This window comes from Monocercomonoides exilis (genome assembly GCF_001643675.1).
Source record: "Monocercomonoides exilis strain PA203 chromosome Unknown scaffold20-1493094, whole genome shotgun sequence".
NCBI lineage: Eukaryota > Preaxostyla > Oxymonadida > Polymastigidae > Monocercomonoides > Monocercomonoides exilis.
Window position 1 is genome coordinate 569743 of NW_027150565.1, and position 21285 is coordinate 591027.

Sequence of the window (21285 nt, forward strand, 5' to 3'; positions counted from 1 at the left end):
CAAAAAAACAGTCATTTGTTAGAGAATAACAAACTGATAGATGTGGTTGTTCTGAAAGAGTTTGAGATGAAGGATTTGAAGCGCAAATGATAGGTGAATGTGTGAATGATGAATATTCCGAAGTTGAAGAGGATTGTTGAAATGAGATTAATTGCTTTGGCTCTGAATTCAACGGTGTGCAAGAAATAGATTTTTCTGCTTCAAAAAAAAAAATTGAAAATTTATTTCGAATGAAATTTTGAAGTCCTGTTGGAGACAACACATACGATAACGATATAAATTCACCAGTGTTCCCGGTTAACATGTAATTATGAAATATTATTATAAAATTAACGAAAACATTTTTCCATTCTGTTTCTTTAATAAACGAAAGATTTTTGATTCCATATAGCAAACCGAATGCATTCAGCACCTTTGGAAAGACATTTCCCATCTTTGTTTTTTCATTTTCCATTTCTAAATGTAATTTTTGAATTGGAAAAAGGAGAAGTTCTGTGATCATAATGTTTCTTATTTGATCGAATTGTAACAATTTTTCGAAAAATATCTTTTCTCGGTTTTTTCTTATAAAGTAACAAATAGAATACAAGCACAGCCATCTCGTTTGAATAAATGTCGGACATTTCCGTTTCAAGGATTTTTTCCCAGAAGAAGTGCGGGCATTTTTTGCAAATTCTGTAATAATTGTTTTCTGGTTCTTCAGAAAAGGGATTTCAGAAAACGCGTGCACAACAACCAAATTCAGCAAATTATTCATACAGTAAACGAAAAATGGAGCAGCCTTTAAATTTTCTATAAGTAACTTTTCATTATCTTCCATTGGAATTGTTATATTTTCAATTGCTTTTTTTTGCGGACTTAACCCATCCGAACAGAAACAGCGAACATGAGCATTGATTAGTGCTAGTTCCCGAATTACTGTCCAAGCTCGTTTTCTGTACTGCATAGCATTGTTGCAGTATGGATATGCTTTCCAAAACACTGATGATGCATTTGGTACCAATGGAGCTATCGTCACAACTGTGCACTTCTGATTTCCCACAACACCTGAATCCATCATAACGCACACTCCCATTCCCCTCAGTGCTGCGTCACGCTTCTGTTTTGCAAATTCACTGTCCTCAATAACCATTCTTCGTATTTTCTTTCTTGTGAGAAATGGGAAAATGTTTGACGGAGACAGTCCTGGATTCATTTGAGATAAATGAATTAAGGCTGTGATAAAATTATTAAATTCTTTTGAAGACGCTGATAAGAAAGATATGTTGCAATGGCTTATTATTTTCGTAAATAAAGTCTGAAAATTGGTGGATATGCTCTGACTCAGTGTTCTTTCTTTTCTCTCCATCATACGATCGATTTTTTGTGGAGCTTTCTGCCCTCTGAAAGAAAAAATAATGCGATTTTCTAATATGTGACAATGATGATTTCTTATTGCAACGTAACTGCGACGACCACTTGTTCCACATATTTCATTTCCCCGAACATTTGGGCATAAATATTGTTTATGATATTCTTTTGTTGGAGAGCCATCAATGTTTGAAGGAAAAAATGATATCCATATTTGATTATTGATGAACTCTAAAGATATTCTTGTTAAATATTCATTGTTTTTCTTTGGGTGCTTGTAAACTTTTTTCAATAATCAAAGCAAAAAAATATTAAAAATTTTGTTACATCACACTTGCTCCTTTTTCATATGATCCCACTTGTTCTAGTTTAAGAAAACAGCATCCGTGATTGTTCAATTCTTCCATTTTTCTTGCAAAAGCCAGTTTCTGAAAAAGCGACACAAAAAACCATGTTTCAATTATCAAAACAAAAGAGGCAAGCAATAAAATGCACAAACTATTTGATTATCCACCAAGGCATTCTGAAATTCACTTAAAAGATTTTCACATTCAAGCATGTTGGGTGTTGACATGAAAATTTGACAAAGTCAAAAAAAGATCGACCAGCCTGTGACTTGGGCAATTTCCAAAAAACTGATCCGGTCAAAACCCATAAAAGTGTGCTTTTTTTCAAAAATAAAAATTATTGATCATTATATATTCAATAATAATTCTTTTGCTTTTTATCTTGATTTTTTTTTTCATTTTGAAATAATAAAGTGCATGTAAAATGAACTGTTAAACTTATGAATTTTTAAAATGAAATTTAACTGTATTTTGACTTCAATCATTTTCAAAGTCAGTCAAAAGCATATTTTCTAAAGTCAAAAGTCTGAAGTCACCCAGGCTTACACTAAATAACTTTCTTTATATTTATAAACTGTTTTTTCATTGTTTTGAAAATTGCCGTTAAGTATGCATTTGCCGATAATGTTATGAAACAAATTATTTACAAAGAAATTGGGAAAATGTTCAGAAAGGGGAACACATTTTTAATAAAAAATATCCTAAAAGCATAAAAAAATGAAAATAAATAGTTTCGTTGAGAATTAATATGGGGATAAGTTTCTGCTTTTTCAAAAAAGACAACGATTCGTTTCAGACCTTTTCTGTTTTTTCGTTATTATTTATCTTATTTTGTAAAGAAAAAAACATCGAAAAAACTGTCGAATGGAAAAAAGATTCATAAATGTTGTATGGCGCAATATTCTGGGAAATTAAGTATCATCTCATGTGAGACACGAATTTAAAAAAAAAAATAGAGAGAAAGAAAGAAAGAAAGAAAGAAAAGTGGAGAAAAAAATTTTATTGAGTTTTGTCAGCTTTGAACAAATCGAGCGAACAAATACAATTTTAAAAACGATTAAAAATAAATATCAGGATTTAAATGTTTTGATCAAAATAACCGCTATAAGAAAATATTATTATTTAGAATACTGTTTTATGAGTCGTTTGAAAGCATTTGGATTATTTATTTGCACTTAATTATTTTAACAAACAAAACACGAATAACAACTAATTTTTATTTTGCAAATTGTTCTTAATAGTATATACATTAACAATCTCTCCTGGCATTCCTTATATTTCTTCAGTACCATCATTCACAAGGCTGAAACTTACTCGTGCTACAACAAATTCAAACGTTCAAGGATCTTCAACGCTATACTTTGAAAGAGAATCAACAAAATTTAATTTGTGCCATCTTGATTCTTTAAATATTAAAGCATGTGAATTAAATTTGGTTTTTGATTCTCGCGAAGAATTTAATATTGGAGTTGATGGAAACATTGACGTAACACTTATAGGTAATTTGGTTAATTGTGATTCAACCTCAGATACGGAAAAAGAAGTCCAGAATGAAATGTCACAGCAAATTATTGAATACTTGAAAGCAAAATGGGAACACCGTTCAAGAACAGGAGAAAAAGAGTTACCATTTTTGGATGCTTGCAAATATGCTGTGAATGTTAGATTTATTGCAGACCAGCTTCCTGAAGAAGTTCAACAATCTCTTCTTTTACCAAAAATTCCAAAAGAGCGTCGCTCAGAAAATATAGAATCAAAAATTATATCTAAAAGAGATAAATGTTGAAGGGTTGGTCATTGCGATTAAAAATATTTATTTTTATTGTTGAATCATCAAAATTTTAAGATTTATGTGAATGTTTGTGATATGATTTGTATATGGCAATTTATCTCGGCAACTTCATGAATAAATGAGCAGTTTATCTAATTTTTTCAATTCTGAATGCATTTTGATTTTGTGACAACTACACGCCATTTTGAAACAATTCAATTGATTGAAAATGGAATTCGAAACAAAATTCAATTTTCTGCCAAAATAACAAGAATTAGCATTTTTGTTTTATTTTGCTTATTATTTGACTCACTAAACAATTTCATATTTTTATTATTATGTCTGTTTTCTATTTGAATAAAATAATTGTGTTTTTTCAGCAACAATTATTTGCTCATATTGTTCAAATAATAGATGAATTGTGAAATAAAAAAAAATTTCAAAATCATTGGGTTATTTTGAAATAACCCAATAATTTTGAAATTGTCTATGGAAATTTTGAAATTTTTGGGGAATTTTGCAATAACTCGGGTGGCCAAATTTTTTCTGTGAAAAAATATATTATGCATATTCATAAAGTTTTTCAAAACATTTTATCGAAAAATGAGCTGGTGATTTTTAAATTAAAATAAGTTGAAAAGAATTATAAAAGATATTTTTGGTGATTAATTTTGATTATTCAAATAAAACCTTTTGATTCAACTGTTTTTTGATAAACAATTGGGAAAAAAACGCAATAAACGATATTCATTTCAATTTCAAATATTTTTTTGTTGGATTTCTTCAAAAAAGAAATTTGGAAATGAAATATCAAAAAAAAAAAAAAAAAAGATCTTATTGATGTGTTTCAACAGCACAGGGTCTTTTCTGCAATTTCTCTAAGTTTTTGCAACAATAAAACAGCTATTTCCCTTCATTTGTCTTCAAGTTTCAGATCCAGCATTTTTTCCTCTTTCTTTTTCTTTTCTCTTCTCTCCTCAATTATTTCTTACATAATATCCATTCAAAACAATTCTTCGGACATTGCCTCATAATCATCATTGATTAAAAACAAATTTCTTATGCCATCATTTTTCCACATCCATTAGCTCTTTATTCAATCAAAACTCATTTTCATCATATTTCTATCCAATGAGCATGTTTAGTCCAAAATAAGTTATATAAATATTTGTAACAAAATACATTCAGGCTCTGATATACATCTAAGGAAATGTTTGTCTCTCTTCTTCGCTGTTCTCGTCTGAAAAAAATAAATTGTCCATTTAAAATAATTTGCCTGAATCACGACTTTGGAAAGGATTCGGATGAAAACATCTTCACAACATATAGCACAATAAAAATTGCACACATCAAAAATTCTTCATTTCCATTGAAAATATTGCCGCTCCACGGCATTCCAACAATCAGTATAAACAATTTCATATTCCATCAAACAGATATCGTTTTTGTAATACCCGACCCGATCACCGGAAATATTTCACTTGGTCAACCTGTCTTTGTTTTCACTTCGGAGTCTCGCTATGTTGACAGTTTCTGAGCATTTGGCATTTCTTGATCATTTTCCATAACGAATTAGAGCAACAAAAGAAAAGGAGCACAACTCGATGTGTCGCGGCTGAATGGGCATATGAAGACAATGCGATAACAAAAGGATGGATTTATGGTGTGGGGTGATGGAGTTACGTTTTTGGAGGAGGCAGGGTCTTGGAGGGGGAAAGGAGTGATAAAAGAATATTTTTTTTGTGGAAAAGAGGCATTTTTGTGTGTTTAAGAGGCAAAACGGATGTGTGGGGGATGGATTTGGATGATGTTTGGAGGTGTTGTTTTTTCGATTTTTGTGAGTTGGAAGGAGCGGAAGTTGTGTTTATTATTTGAGAAAAGGAATTTGCTGTTGAGGAGGTGGGGTGAGAGGGAAGATAAGAAGGGTGGAAGATGGGCAGAGTGAATGGAATATATTTATTGGAGGAGAGGACGAGAAATGGAGAGATATGTGGAGGAGATTTTTTTTTATTTTCAAATGCAGAGAGAGAGGAGGAGTTCATATGAGGCGGAGCAAGGTGGAAAAGTTTTTGTGGGCTTATGTTTGATAAGAAAGAGAAGCGGGGTTGAAGGGGAAAAAAAAGTGAGAGATATTTTTTTATCTTTTTTAATTTTTTATTGAAAGGACAGTTTGGTCGCGCCTCTCATTTGCGGGGCAAGTGTTGGAGGCGGAGGCAGAGGAAGACGGGAAGAAGGAACATCAGCACTGGCACTTTGCATTAGAGGTGTGGAGATGGTTCGTGACAGGGATGGATCGAGATGAGGTGCTAACCATGAGGGGGTGTTTTGCAATGGATACAGAAACAAAACTGATAAATTTAATTTTGATTGGAAGAAAGGTGCTGGGAGAAGAAGTAACAGGGAGTGAAGGATGTGTGGTGGAGGGGCGTTGATGTTGCTTTGAGGGGAAATGGAGAGAAGAAGAAGAAGATTTGGGCAAGGGATGGGAAGGGGCACTTCTGATGGAATCTTCTTCTTTACCAGTTTTTCATAGAATGAAGTTTGTGAAGTTATTCGAGTGGAAGGAGAATAGAGGATATGGCTTTGACGAATTTTTTTGGAAGCCAGAAAGGAGTCGATGAAATTTACATCGAAATAAACAAGAGAGATGGATCAAAATAGTTTTGAAGATTAAAAGAAATGATATATTGAGAAGAAGAATAAGAGGAAAACGAAGAAATAATAAGATTTACAAAAAGCTTTGAATAATGTTTATATTGTTTATAGAGTTGTATAATGAGCATGCATTATTAAAATCTAACTTGATTTTCTTTTTCGGTTTTTTTGCCTTTTTTTACACGCAATATCATTTTTTTCTCCAGGAAATATTCATCATTGTGCAAAACATCAATATTTGAAATGTTTTTGAGTTTTAATTTGTTCTCTTCTTTCATTTTTGATGTTTTCTGTCAGTTTTTGCAAATCAGATATATTAAACCATTTTATATTGAATTTTTGAAATGTTTTGTATAATGACAATCATTTATTGTTCATGGAAACATTTCAATAATCGTATTAAACGTTTAATCATAAATCTTTTTCTATGCGATTGTCACAAAAATACAAAAAATGATTTATTTCACAAAATTTGTTGGTAAATGTTCTGATAATTGAATATTAAATATTTAATAATAGTTATGACAAATAAGCAGCTATTTTCGAATGTGTAAAAAATTCTGTAAATAATAAGAGATCTTCCCACTATATAATTAAACTTGAAATTTGTTGATGAAACTTAAAATAACTGCCTTATTTTCAATTTTTCTGAGAAATTTCAAAATTACTTGATAATTTCAAAATAACATATACTAATTTCAAAATTATTCAAAAATTTCAAAATAACACAAGAATTGTGCAATTCATCTAATATATATACATTTTAATTAAATGATTTCGAGCAAACTATATTCCAGAAAATATTTCAAAAAATATTTTAATTAATGAAATGTGCAATTGACAGTTTTTTCTCAATAAATTTTATGTGATAATTCAAAAAATAGAATATACTGAATTTCATCCTTTTTTCAAACGATTGAGACGATTAAAAGAATTCAAAATATGTTGAATCGATGAAAAATATTGGCAAAAAATTGAGAAACATATTAACAAAAAATTAGATGAATTGTGAATTGATTTTTTTCATTTGAATAAATTCAACTTATTTGAATGAACTGGGTTTTTCTCAAATGAAGTTATGTTATTTTAAATGGTTGAAGAGACACTTGAATAAAGTGCGATACACTTAAATAAATAAATTATGAAAAAATTGTGAACACTTATTATGATATTTTTACGTTTTATTTTTCATTTCATCATCAATAAAATTGAAAAATTCTTAAAAACAGAGATTTTTCTTTATTCTTAAACAAAAATTGAGATATGTTAAAAGAAGATTTTATTTGATAGAAACAACGTGAAATGAAAGAAAATATCATTTTGTCATCATTCTTTTGTACTGTTTTTTCTCATTAACAAAAAAAGTGATCATCAAATAATTTTTTATCGAAAACAAAAATTTGTTTCTTTTGATGTTCAAAGAGTAATCCTCAACAAACAAAGCATATGTTTCTGAAACACTCAGTCGAATCGACAGATTGATGCAGCTTTCTCCTTCGTAGCTTTCTCCATTATGTGAATATATTCAATTTTTAGTTATTGATATCTTTCTCGAAGCTACTCAAATTTCTTCTTCATTGCATTCTTCTCCGCTCTTCACAATTAATGGTCTGTTGATTTCTTTGTCGTTCCCATTCAAATGCCTTCGGATGCTTCGATATTATATCATAAACTATCTCCTTGTATTTTCTAGCTTCTTCTTTTGCCCTTCTCCATCAAATAGTTGCAATGATAAATGCAATCAGAACAATTAATAATGTCACAACGAATTAAATGATTTCAATTAATGCCAAAGATAATTTACCTTCTTTTCCTCCTTCAACAATCCTTTCACCTCCTTTTGGATCAATATCACTTCTGTTCTTCAGAATAAAGGATTCAGTTGAAGCTGGAGATTCTGCATTCCCAAATAAGATTTTCACAGACACTTCTGTGGCTTCAGACACAGTTGTAACAATTGTTTCTGGAATGGCTGTGTAAATTTCTGTTTCGCCTGCAAACTCTTCTGCTTGCAGCGGATGCACCAGGAGATTGTGAACCGAGCCATCGAAGAAATCAATTTGGGAGGATAAGCCACAGGGCAGGAGCAAGGATCCAGCAAAATCAATCACAAGGGTGTTGCCTTGCTGATGAGAATTCACCGAAGACAGTTGCGGAATGAAGAATGCTCTTTCTGAAGCAATTCCAGAAAGATTGCATCCCAAGTTCAATACCAAAAGTGAGGAGTTCTCTTTTAAGCCATCTCCGCCTTTCAGACCTTGAATGTCCAGCAGCGCATGGTCTGAACAGATGATGTTGTTCCCCATGGATGGTAAGTCTTCTGCATTTGGATTGTTGCCTGAAAACTTCCAAATTGCACAAAGATGCTTCCACCAGAGATCGACAGCCATCTCTTGGACGAATTGGTAATTGTGGTGTCTTTAATTGCTACCGAGCAATTGAGAAGATCAACTATCGATCCGCTCCACTGGCACAGCTCTTCTGATCGCTCGTCGTTTGCTCTCAACTCTGGCGCGCTTGTCGCCCCGTCGAACACACACGAAGACATTCAAGTATCTGTCAAATCTGTCAACGCTGCAATGCAACATTTTTTATACGGAGAAGCACACATTTTGCTGGTGCAATTCATCAATTCCACCAATAAAGACGAAGATGAAGCTATCAAGCTACTTGTTCCAGACGAATATTTAGTTATGTGTTGTAATAAAGGCTGTTTCAACCTGAATTCTGATTCATATGATTTCACGCTCACTGCACACCCATCACCAAGTGCTGTATTTGAAATAGCCAAGAAATTTATCTCAACATCCGAATCTTGGCATTCAACAGAAACCAACGATTCACTTGAAATGCGAGTATCAACAAATTCCAAATAAATGCCCTGGATGTTTGAATGCCCTCCCGAACAGTCTGATGAAAACACAATCATGTTTGACCGCTCCGAGTGCCTCTTGTCTGAATGTTCTGGAGCTGACAGTCTTTGCAGTTGTGAAGAATGAGGCCTGATCACTGAGAGCTGCAATTGAATGTGTACAACTGCAATATGGACAGCTTTGCCAGATTGCGGAAGTCCAACAACACACCAGAGTTCACATCAGTAAAATTCAGAAATGCACACGAGAAATATTGCCCACGACTTGCTGCCAGACATGAAGAACTGAGACAGAGGCCAGCAAAAGTGCAGCCAGACATCGTCAATCTTCCACCGCTCATTTCAACAATCGAGCAATTCAGTTCAATTCAAGAGTTTCCATCAGAAGCTTCTTGAGTAAATATTGTGCTTGCAATAAGCAGGTCTCCGTCAGCAAGAGACAGAAACCTCAAATGTGGAGAAGATAAAGCATTCCCAAACAGAATCGTCAGAAGCTCCACTTTCACTCTGGATGCACACGTGAGAAGGCTATTCATCCTGCTCTCAATGCTCCTGTTCAGGAGGACTGTCCCTCTGTCTCTTTCCTGCTCCAGCGACTTGATCCAGACATCATGGATGCTTGCTTCTCCAGAGACCAGAGAAATCTCGTCAACGAGCAAGTTGCTGTAAACAGAAGGAATGATGTGAGACAATGCAATATTCAAGGAAGAGCAGGGCACAATGTTAGCTCCGCACTGGCGTGAATCTGAGGTGTTGTCGGCTGAAGAAGAAGCAAATATTGTCTCACTCTGATACCCAACAATCAGCTCCAATAAATCTTCCTCTTCATAATAATTCTGTGCGGTGCATCCTCACATGGTAAGATCCCGAACAAACGGAGGTCTGAAGTCGAGCTGGAAGAGCTCAATGCTGATTTGAGATTAGATATTTGTGCACCTCACATACAGGTCTCGTCCAATGAATGCCTTGTTCTCCATGAATGTTGTGTTTTCCAAGAGGAATGGCAAAGTACTGTCGCTTGCAATTGATGAGCAATCCAGAAATATTGCGCCTCCCCTTCCAGTCGCTGAGCAGAAGCACTCCGAGATTGTGGATAAAGTGCAGTGAAACAATGCTTCTTCATTTAACCTCATGGTCATGCATCCTCCGCTCTCACTTTGGCTGCTTCCACAGTTCTTTATTGACGTGTTTTGGACAAGCACGCTAAAAGGCTGGCTGCCAGAGGAGCTGATGATGGAGGGTTCAGAAGGAGTGCTTTGAAGAAGAAAATGGAGTGTGCAACATTTCAGCTGAACCGCAAGACTGCCGCCTTCATTCAATTCCTGTGGATCATCTTGTAATTTTCCATTTTTCAGCACTGCCACAATTCCTTTGACCATCAGCTCCATATCGTTCATCAAGACATTCGTCAAGTTAACGCTGCTTCCATACGATGCATTGAGTATGTAATCTCTGGCTTTGATGGATTTGAATAAGCGGTTCGATAATTTGCACGTTCCAGACAGACAGGAGACGATGCAACAAGGAATGTCTTCTCGAGAAGCGCAAGCAAATAGCAAGAGAAAGACGATTGAATTTCGTTCATTATTCAATGAAATAATGAAGATTCGTTTATTTGTTTTTTTATCTTTATTATTAAAAATCTTACACAGTTATTAGGTTATGAATTCTTCCCAGTTTTCAAATGTTATTGGCTCGAGAAGAGCTGAAATAAAGTTGTTTGCGCATATATTGACACAATCCAATTCATTATTCAGCATTATTTCAATTTTCTGATTATGCACAAATAAAAAATTTCTTTTCATTTCATAAATCATAAAACTCTTCTTTTTGTTATTTTTATTAAATTGCAAAAACATTCGGATAACCTTGTTTGAAGGTAAAATAATCGATGAATATGTCGAAGATGTATTTTAAATCATATATTGGTGAAATAGAATTTTGACAGTTTTTCTGATTTTTTGATCCTTATGATCTTGGAATAAATTTAGCGAAAACAACAAAAATCATTCACAAAACAACATTAACAATATACAAATGATATTTGTTTGTTTTTGCAATCAATTTTTTATACATTTAAAATACTTGTTTTTTATCCAAAATTTCGTAACTCAAATAAACTCAGTCTATCTTAAATGAACTCAGTTTATTCAAATAAACCCGATCTATTCGAATAAACACGAGTTCATTTGAATAAACCTAGTTTATTTGAATGAAAAAAATCTATTCAAAATTCATCTATTATTTCTGATCATATAATTATTAATTTGTGAATAAAGAATTCTAATTTTGAAATTCTACGATTTTTGAAATATTTTCTTCAATTGTTGTAACGCCGTTTAAATAATAACGTTTCAAATATTCCCATGGAACTTGTGCAAAGTTCATTTATAGACGAAATACAAGGAAGTGATTATCAACTTCTTCCTGAAACATTATCTGGACGTTATAAACTTTTGAAACTTATTGGAAAAGGATCTTTCGGTTTATTATTATATTTAACTTCTTACTAAATTAGTCATTCAATTTAGGTGCTGTTTGGATTTCAGAAAGTTTAGATTCACATAAACTTTATGCAACAAAAGTGGAGGTTATGAAATATTCTTCAAACTATTTTTTATTCTTTTAAAATTTTTATATTGTTCACTAACTTTTAGATCCTATCGAATTGTTCCAGCCTCGAACGCGAATATCAGCGATATAAACTTTTTGTGCAAAATGAAGGATTTCCTGGTGTTTGTACTTGTAAATAATTTGAATAAACGTAAAACCTCGCTTGACAGGTACGATATTATTGGGTAAACAACCGCTATAATGCAATTGTAATGGAGTTGCTCGGACCATCTGTTGACGAACTTCATAGACGCGCAAACAGGAAGTTTACAATTATAACAGTAACGAAAATAGCTATTCAAATAATAAATAGACTTGAAGTACTTCATTCAAAGGGCTATGTTTGAACTTGTCTTTTACACAACATATTTTAAGGAGAAAATTAAAATAATATTTATATACAAATAGATTCATAGAGATATAAAACCAGAGAATTTTCTCATTGGACTGAAGCCATCTGAAGATACAATTTATCTGATTGATTTTGGATTGGCAAAGGAATATCGTCACCTTCGTAGCCCAGAGCTTGCACATTCAAAAGGGAAGCATGGGATTGTTGGAACATTGAGGTTTATTTCAGTTGTATGCAAGAACTGTTGCTCGCTCATTTACATGTATTTCCTTAAAAAAATTTTTTAATTTATTTTCTCTATGAATGAAGAATGTCCACGAAGGGGCTGAGCCCTCGCGGCGCGATGATTTGATATCACTTGGGTACATGCTGTCGTTTCTGTTTCATGGAAGCTTGCCTTGGCAGATTCCAGAGAAAATATCGTTCGACGAGCGGTGCAAAAAAATATAGTTTGAACAAGCGACTTATTATTCTTTGAGGCAATTTATGAAATCGTTCTTGCAATTTTTTTTTTAGCCAATGTAAAAAGAAAATCACAATCAGCGAATTGTTTAATGGGATGCCTTCTGAATTTTCGAGCTATTTTGAGTCTGTCTCAAAGCTTGGATTCGACGAAGACCCAGACTACGAGAAGCTGAAGGAGCCATTTGAAACATGGCTCAGCCACGTTCCATTGAAAAGCCAGATTTTTGATTGGATGGTATCTTTTTCTTTTGAATTTTTTTTTTTAAATCATGACGCTTCTTCTTCTTCTTCTGTCCGTTTATTTGCTGCATTTCTAGCCAAAGACTCAAAAATCAGAACAATCAAGTTTTCAACCAGCGGTTTTCTCGAATGCATCACCGACACTCCCAACAATGCGCAAGAAGTCTGGACAATGTCCATCAGACAACGCAGAATGTTCCAATAGCAGCAACGATACAAGCATTGCTGCTGTAAACGAGCCGAAGCCTACATCACCTGCGCCTCTTTACTCAAATTTGGAGTCACCTGCTATTCCGAGCAGGCCATCAAGGACTCAGCCAGCGCACAATGGAAATCTCAAAAGCGATGAAAACAAGAAGTCAACAGATCAACCTCGCTATTTTGACGTGCCGCTGCTTCGTTCTTCTCCAAACCCTGCTGAATCTGGTTGTGTTGTGCAAGTCGCCCAGTCTCAAGCAGAGAATCAGATGACAGCGCATCCAACTTCTCAATCTCCTTCTCCACTTTCTCCATCTTCTCCACTTTCCTCTCCACCTGACAGCACACAGCCACACGAAGTGGGTTATTCTGAAGCATCTCCGCTTTCTTCAGAGCAGACATCGCCAGGACGCTGCACGTCTCCTCCAATCAGCCACCCGTCTGATTCGTCAAAGGCAATTAGCACGATGAGCAGAGAAGACGTGGATGCATCTGTTCCTCCTTCTGAGTGCAGCCAGCCGCAAACGCCTGTGCATTCTGTGGAATCCTCGTATGACTCGTCGTTTTTGGAGTCTGATGTGTCGTTTGCAGTCACCGATCAGTACTTGAGAACAGAATCCAACAACTCCCGCTTCATGGGCTCAGAGGAGCAGACGATGGTGAGGGTGTCAGATGGCAGCATCACCGACTCACAAAGCAGCATGTTCGATACAAAAGATTCCTTTGATTCCTCTGCATCAGCAAGACAGCAATCATCTGATGAAAAGGGTACTGTTGTATTTAACTCCACATCAGCAGACACATCGTCACAGAGCACTTCTTCGTCTGCTGGCCAGAAAATGGTGAACGACAGCCTGTTGTCCAGCAGTGCGTCGATCGGCTCTATCAACCAGATCGACTCGCCAAGCCTTCATCCAATGACTCCGAATGCCAACACCTCCCAGCCGTCGCCTTCAATCAGCTGCCATCACACAGCTGCCGATCGCGATGCGGCAAAACCGAAGGAGCAGGCAAAGAAAATGTTTAGTGGTTTTGTCATTCCAGGGAAAGCGAAGCCATTTGACGTTCGAAGTGCTTTCAGGAGCGCAAAGATGCCAAGCCGGGCTTTCAAACCAGACTTTGCTGCTGAAAAGCAACATGACACTTCTTCTAATAACGTTGAAGGCGCAAGTTCTGATGCTTCACAGAAGGAAAATGCTTTGAACATGTCAAACGAAAACACATCAGCAGAAAGTGAAATGAAAGAGAAAACTAAAAGTGATGAAGCAAAAGTTGAATCAAAGGTCAAAGGCATTTCTCACACACAGAACTTCAACTTATTTGGAATTAAAGCCTGCTCCCATTTTGCTGTTACTCCAACAACAAAAGAAGTGAAAGATTCACCAACGCCCAAGCCAAAAACTGAGATCAAGCAATCTTTCTATACAAGTTCTCGCTTGGTGTTCCCAAAGATGAATGTCACATCATCATTCTCACTGAAGATGCCAAACATGCTGTCAAAGAAGTCAGCTGTGAAAAAATCGGATTCTCTTCCGACTTCACCGCCTCCGTCGCCGTCTTCAGCTAAGCAGCCTTCGTGTTCGAGTGAGCTTCCGTTCAAAGCTTCTGTGCCATTCTTATCGATGTATTCAAAAGTTTCGCTTAAAAATACGAATTCTGTAAATGATAATTTAGATGATCAGCAACGTGAATCAATGATTGTTAATTATTCCCTACTGTCAATTGAAGATTCTTAGATTTGCGTTTTAAAAAGAAATTTTTAATTTTCAAAAAATTAATTTTATAAACGTTGCTTATTGATCATAATCTGCAGTTGCAGATTGGAAAATTTATTATTTCATATAGCATCGCTTTACAATATTTAAAGAGAAAAGTTTTTTTTTCGTTGTTATCGTTTTTGTTCAGGATTTTAATTCGTTTGCTGCTTTTTAAATATGTGAAATACTTTACGAGAGAAAGATTTTTAAGCGTTGCTTTTCTTTTAAATTCATCGCTTTTTTGAGAAACTGGAAACCAAATGAACAGTTTTTGCCTCTTTCATATTTTCATTCGTTTTTAAAAAGAAACTCATTTCTGGAAATTTTTATAACTTTTTCATTCAAAACAAGTTATAAATAAAGATTTGAATCTTTTTTTTAGTATTTCTTTTTTATTAAAATCGTAGCTTTCAAATTTTTTATTTTGTTATTGTTGTTGTTTTCCTTTTGTGAAAAAGCAATATTGATTCTTTGTTTAAAAAGAAATATTCTTAATAAATTTAATCATGGGATACTTGATCGAATTATTACAGAAATCTTTTTTTCATGATTTCTTCTGATCAGGACAGAGCTGATGGTTTGAGGCTTCCTGAATCAAAAACAAACGATTTTTTCCCTGATGATTTCAATCCATTGGCATATGTTGATTTGCGCCTATCTGAGATGGGAGAAGTGTCAACCATCGCAATAAGTAGAGGAGAGATGATGCATTTGGGAGAAGAATATGCTGATCAGATTGATATGACTCGATTGGATCCAATGGATACGGTTGTGCTCATAAACCCTTCCGAGATTGTTTCACATCTTCGAGGATTGGTTTCTGAATTATGCCAGATAAGGACATCACTTGTGACAGAAGTGAATCAATTGACAAAGACAATAACAAAAAAGGCTGGTGCCTTTTTAGAAATTTCTGAAAGTTCACTTCAAGAACTTGATTCTTTGGATGAGAAAACAAAGTCTCTCATGGAACAAATTTCTAAATCCGCAGAATCAACAACAAGAAGAGCTCAGCGACTTCAGACACTTCACCAGGAACGAGAAGAAGCACGGGAAGCACAAGCTGTTATAGATTCTTTCAATATGTTTAATTTAAAAGTTCCTCAATTCAAAACTCCTTTGGAATTTACACTTGAGCATATTCGCGATAATGCAAAACTTCTAAATCATTTATACCAAATATCTCAACGGCTTAGTGGATCTGCTGTTAATGAAGGAATACAGCGAGTGCAAGTTACTTATTCATCAATTAGCTGTGAATTATTAGGAAAAAGCGTTGCAGCTCAAGATGAGGAAGATTTACCGACTGTAAAGTGGGTGCTTGACACCTTACTGAAGCTTGGTGAAACGCACGAGCAGTTGACTCAGCATATCGGACAAGCACGCATGCAACATTTTCCCCGAAAGAAGATGGCCAGTTTAGGAGTCAAAGGATCCCAGAGCGGCCGGCTGAAGGAGAAACTGAACGAAGCGCTGCAGGAAACCGAGCAATTTATTCACCGGCAGAAGCAAATGATCTGCGAGTGCTGTGCCGGCTGGGAAGAAGGCGTCTACCGCTACATCTTCAAGAACGTGCTGGCGCAGCTGAAGGACTCATTTGGGCGCACGGTTGCTGAGACGATCCAGCGAAACCTGAAGGAGCTGAGCTCTGTCCACGCAGCGCACATCAACAACCTCGAGGCCGGGAGCGAAGGCACCGAGGCGTCGCCCATCCTGCGCTACGGGCTGTGGGCGCCGTTTCAGTGGGTGGACGGGCTGTTTGCCATGTGGGAGGCGTTCACTGCGTTCTTCGGGACAATCCCTGGTTCGATGGGCATGGCCACGTCGGCATCGCTGGTGGAGCAGCAGCTGACCGACTGGCGGAGCAAGTACGTGCTCGACGAGTGCTCGGCCATCAATCTTTTCTTTGCGCTGTTGCTTGAAAAGCCCACACACTACTTGCTGCAGCAGCGGCCTGACCTGAAGCAGGTGACTCAGCACATCCCACACGCACACTTCCCTTATTTGAGCGTCAGCTTCATCGAAACCCTCAAAAACGAGTCTAACTTGTACCTTGGTGCTTCTTCTCGCTCTCCCACGGGCACATCCTCAGCACTGCAGAAGACTGGCCTGTGGGTCAAATTCCCCACATCTGTCACCTCTCTTCCTCCTGCCTCTTCTTCTTCCTCTTCTTCTTCCTTCTCGTCTGCTTTCCCTTCGTCCTCTGCGTTCTCATCTGGCGCCATCTCCTCCCCCGTCGTCCCCACCTCCACACCCCGCTCGCAGTATCTCATGTCCACAAGCACACCACAGCCCACCCCGCCGAACACAAAAAGCTTCTCTTCTTCTTCGTCCAGCAGCATGGGCTCTCCATTTCACACTCCAACCACTTCAAAAAACAGCTCCTTCTACACCTCCACCCCTCCGCGCTCTCCTCTCGCCATCTCTGCCACTGCTCCTTCTTATTCTGGTGCAGGCTCTTCTTCTTTGCCAATGTCCCCACTGCGCAACAGAGGGCAGACGCGCCAGTCACACCGCCCGTCGCAGCTGGGTGCTGTTCACAGCTCGTCTGCTTCTGACGGAGATGATGATGATGATGAATTCAGTGTGTCTAATGCTGGCAGCAGCGGAAGCAGTAGCAGTGGCAGTGCTAAAAGCGATGAATTTGAAGGAACTGGGAGCGAGCTGGCAGCAGACATCATTGGACTCGATCTCTCTAATCCTGTGCGAGTAGCCTTGTCGTGCATCCCCCGCGCTATCATCCGCGCGTCTGTCGTCGCAAACAGAGAGCGCCGTCCGGCTGCGCTGGCTGAGATGTTCGAGGTGGCAGTGGCGTGGTGCGTGCTCATCTGCGAAGACGCCTTCAACGAGGCGGCGATGTCGAATGCCGAGCTGCGTGCGAGTTCTGGGCTGACACCTGCACTGTCTGCTGCAGCGACTCCCGTGGGGAGTGATTCAAAAAGTGCATCTTCTGAGACAGGGAAAGAGAAGTCCTCAGAAAAGGATAAGAAGTCCAAGGACTCCAAGCCGAGCCCGACGCAGCCGTTTGAGAAGCCGCACTTCGAAGACAACTTCATCGATGGCGAGGAGCTGCGGGTGATTCCGCTTGTCTGCTCAGTCGTGTCGCATCTGAAGAACACGTGGAACATGCACGTCAGCCCTCTGCTGGAACACGATGTGACACTCCACAGGGCGATCAAAAGACATCTGAGGATGCAGCTGAATGTGCTCGAGCAGCTCATCGGAAAGCAGATCCATCTCTTCCTCTTCGCCACCCTGAGGCGCTTTGTGTATCTTTTGAAGCTGCATCAGAAGCCCAACGACTACGTGATGAATGAAGAATCCAGCAAAAGCTCTCCTTCTTCTCAATCTCCTTCTTCATCTTCATCCTCATCCTCATCGGCTGCTGAGTCCCTCCGCCGCGCAGTCACACCCGCCCTCCGCTCGCCTGCAGGTGCTGCCAACATCGACTTTATGCAGCCAACCGAAGCCTGCCGCATTGTGATTGAGTATTTGGAAGGGCAGTTTGAAAAGATCTGCTGCCACGTCGGCCAAATGAATGCATCAGACGCACTGGCTGAGCTGTCTCTTGCTATTCGAGATGCCATTGATGCACATGTGCTTACTATTACCATCAAAGACGCTGGGGCATTTAGGCTGCTTGCAGACATCACAGAGTATCAGCATTTCTTTGCAAAGCTGGAAAATCCGATTGTGAGAATAAGTTTTGAATCACTTCGCGAATTGCTGTCTATCTATATTATCACGCCAGATCGTATTCAATCGTTCGTTGATGGTGCTGTGACTGAACAAAATCCCAAATCTCGTTTTCTTGATCATATTAAGAGGAGACAAGACTACAAATCAAATAAACTTTGGAAGTATTTCCCAAAAGAATTGAGCGAAAAGTGAAATTTTCAGCAAGAAAACTGAATAGATGTTTCAGGCATTTTTCATTTTTGTATTTTGTGTTATATAGAAAAGAAAAAATCATTTTTTCATTTGTTTATGATCGAATATCCCATTTCAATTTATTGATTAATTTAATTTAATTTTTGTGTCTGGCCTTTGTGCCAGTTTTTTTATGTCTTTCGCTAATCGAATAAAGTTAGTCAGTGCGCTTTATCAAGAACAAAAATCTTGGAGAAAAGAAGCACCATTTTTATATGATTCTGCTTTTATTAAAAACCTTGAAACACCATCTTTTGTGTGCGAATGGGTTCCTAGCATTAAAAGGTTTGAAACGTAATTATAAATGATAATATGCTCGAATTGTGATTCTGATGTTTTCATTCATATTTTTAGAGATTCAAGGAGAAGATATTATGTGCAATCTCTTCTCCATGGGGTAAATCAAACTTCAAAATGTGAAAACTCTCTTGCCTTATCACGTATTCGTATCCCCCATGACGAAAGAATGCATCGTCGAGAACTCACAGTAGAGCGTATGAAATTGATTTTTTGATCAAAAGAAATTTGTTTTACATTTATTCAAATTACAAAAAATAAACATCATAGATATTGCTACGATTGAATGCATTCCATTTAGATATGACATGCTAGCAAAAGTTCCTCATCCAGGACCTGTTGTGAGGTTTTTAATATTGATTCAGGAAATTATTCATTTTTTCATCTTTAATTCAGAATAAAAACGCATCCAAAACGCAGAGATTTAATTGCAACAAGATCTACATCATCTGCTATCTATTTATATTCGGTTCCTCAATTTGTTGAATGTGACACACCGATTCCTGAACCAATTAATATTTCGCCAATTGAACTTACTGGCCATTCTAAGAGCGGGTCTGTGATTCTTTGAGCCAATTTATTTCTAACTTTTGTTTAACATATATATTTATTAAAATTTTGGATAATTTTTCATTTTGAATTCGTGCTTGCAAATATTTTGTAGGATTGACATGAGTTGGAATGAGACATTCAGCTCGCTCTTGATGACAAGTGCATCTGACGGAAGAGTGAATGTTTATGATATTAACCAAAGCGGCTCTAATTCAATGTTCGCATCCACAAACGCATCTTCTTTCCAACCCATGATGGAAATACCTTCTCAAACATCTGCTCATCCACTTCAGCCCATTTCATCAAATGAGATGCCTTCCACAAAACTCATTTCAACGCTGATTTCTTCTCATCAAAATTCACCATCACAAGAAACACCTTCTTCCACATCAGTATCATCTCCAGACGCTTCAGCTACATTTCAAGCCACATCATCAGAAACTTTCACAGACACATCAAACATTTCAAACATATCTCCCTTTTACACGCAATCTGCACAAGAAGAAGCCGATCCAATTCCGCTGGATGCAATCGAAGACAGCGAGAAACAGAGAATTGCAGATTATGGGCAAGAGGAAGATAAATTAGCAGATCGCATGCAATCATCAAGGGATACTCAAAATCTTGCTGATGATTCTCAGATTCCTCAATCTTCTTCAAAAGCGATGCAAAATGAAAAGTTCAGTGGAAAAGAAGAGCAAACAGAACAAACAGAAAATGTAAAACTTGATAAACGGCCACCTACTCTTGATTGGTCATTGATTGTTTGAATTTTTCATTTGAAATCTTCTCTTTCAATGTTTCAAATGTTTCATTTTCTTCAAAATATGTTAGTGTTCCGCCTGGACTTATTTTACCCCAACTGTTTACGTAGCTTCTTGTCCGGATTCTAAACTTGCAATGTTTGAGCATTCTTTTATTTATGAACAATCTATTTATTTGATGATTTCAATCATATGTTATTTTCATTTTAACTTGCGTTTTTTTTTTTATAAATACTCCTCACTTACAGCTACGATCTTCGAGGATCCACTCCAGAGATAGTTGTTTCAACTCCTCACACAGGCGCAATAACATCTCTTTCCACTTCTCATTTCCTTCCAAACATGCTGCTAACGGCCAGTGAAGATTCCGTTTGCACTCATTTTTCTTTTATTTTTGATAAATAAGCTTTAAATGATTTTCATTATTTCCATTATTTACTGCAGACCATTTCAATGTGGGACTTCCGCAACCTCACAAAGCCAGTGCACAACTTCACTTTTCATCAGCAATCAATAACACAAGTTGAGTTTTCACCAACTCTCCCATCGGTATTTTTGTCAGCAGATCTTGAAAGGTTTTATCAAAGGATTATTATCATCATCTTGAATATCTTTTTTTCTCTGCTTTATACATCGAATTTTTTACTGATGATAAGATTAATAAACATATGGGATATTAGTAAAATAGGTGATGAGGTAACAACACCATATGAGCAAGAAGCGCCTCCAGAACTTTTAGTTTGATAACATTATTTTTGATTTTTAAGATTAATTTTTCATTCAAAAAATTGCATAAAAAAATATTCTTTTCTTTGAAGTTCACTCATGGAGGTCACACATCTCATATCTATGATGTCAGCTGGAATATGATGAAGGATTGGATGATTGCTTCCGTTTCAGCTGATGCTTCACTTCAAATCTGGGAAATGGCACAGAATGTTCATTCTCATCGAGAAGTTTATCACAGACTTGAATAAGATAGGAAATTTCTTTAAAAGTTTTTATTTAATATGTCATTCTGAAACAACTCGAAATTACCACTTCAACGATTCATTTCACATTTTTTTTTCTTTTTTTGAAAATTCATAATAAAAAAGATATGGTTTAAATCAATAATAAAAA

General features: G+C 36.6%; 6 protein-coding genes across 6 annotated transcripts; 4 read left to right on the forward strand and 2 right to left on the reverse strand.

Moving 5' to 3' along the window:
* Positions 1–2834: 2834 nt before the first annotated feature.
* MONOS_168 (uncharacterized protein) lies at positions 2835–3658 on the forward strand (the record flags this gene model as incomplete). Its single annotated transcript, XM_067869672.1, has 2 exons — positions 2835–2841; positions 2939–3658. 2 exons carry the CDS (start codon positions 2835–2837, stop codon positions 3481–3483), a joined length of 552 nt encoding a protein of 183 aa, XP_067728103.1. The 3' UTR covers positions 3484–3658.
* Positions 3659–7892: 4234 nt separating this feature from the next.
* On the reverse strand, positions 7893–8513 carry MONOS_169 (uncharacterized protein; the record flags this gene model as incomplete). Its single annotated transcript, XM_067869771.1, has 1 exon — positions 7893–8513. The coding sequence occupies one exon, from the start codon at positions 8511–8513 to the stop codon at positions 7893–7895; it is 621 nt and encodes a 206-aa protein (XP_067728104.1).
* An 850-nt stretch (positions 8514–9363) lies between these two features.
* MONOS_170 (uncharacterized protein) lies at positions 9364–10809 on the reverse strand (the record flags this gene model as incomplete). Its single annotated transcript, XM_067869879.1, has 2 exons — positions 9941–10809; positions 9364–9658 (listed from the first exon to the last, which is right to left on the reverse strand). Exons 1-2 carry the CDS (start codon positions 10390–10392, stop codon positions 9364–9366), a joined length of 747 nt encoding a protein of 248 aa, XP_067728105.1. The 5' UTR covers positions 10393–10809.
* A 759-nt stretch (positions 10810–11568) lies between these two features.
* MONOS_171 (putative Casein kinase I) lies at positions 11569–14599 on the forward strand (the record flags this gene model as incomplete). The annotated part of the gene is made up of 7 exons (XM_067869986.1): positions 11569–11585; positions 11653–11728; positions 11779–11949; positions 12017–12190; positions 12270–12409; positions 12477–12660; positions 12743–14599. 7 exons carry the CDS (start codon positions 11569–11571, stop codon positions 14597–14599), a joined length of 2619 nt encoding a protein of 872 aa, XP_067728106.1.
* Positions 14600–15134: 535 nt separating this feature from the next.
* MONOS_172fu16842 (putative exocyst complex component 5) lies at positions 15135–18764 on the forward strand. The gene has a single exon (XM_067870206.1). It carries the CDS (start codon positions 15167–15169, stop codon positions 18509–18511), a length of 3345 nt encoding a protein of 1114 aa, XP_067728107.1. The 5' UTR covers positions 15135–15166; the 3' UTR covers positions 18512–18764.
* Positions 18765–19016: 252 nt separating this feature from the next.
* Positions 19017–21270, forward strand: MONOS_173 (putative WD-40 repeat-containing protein; the record flags this gene model as incomplete). The annotated part of the gene is made up of 9 exons (XM_067870207.1): positions 19017–19044; positions 19118–19193; positions 19244–19402; positions 19512–20163; positions 20234–20301; positions 20412–20532; positions 20608–20738; positions 20820–20901; positions 20982–21270. 9 exons carry the CDS (start codon positions 19017–19019, stop codon positions 21138–21140), a joined length of 1476 nt encoding a protein of 491 aa, XP_067728108.1. The 3' UTR covers positions 21141–21270.
* Between the last annotated feature and the right edge of the window lie 15 nt (positions 21271–21285).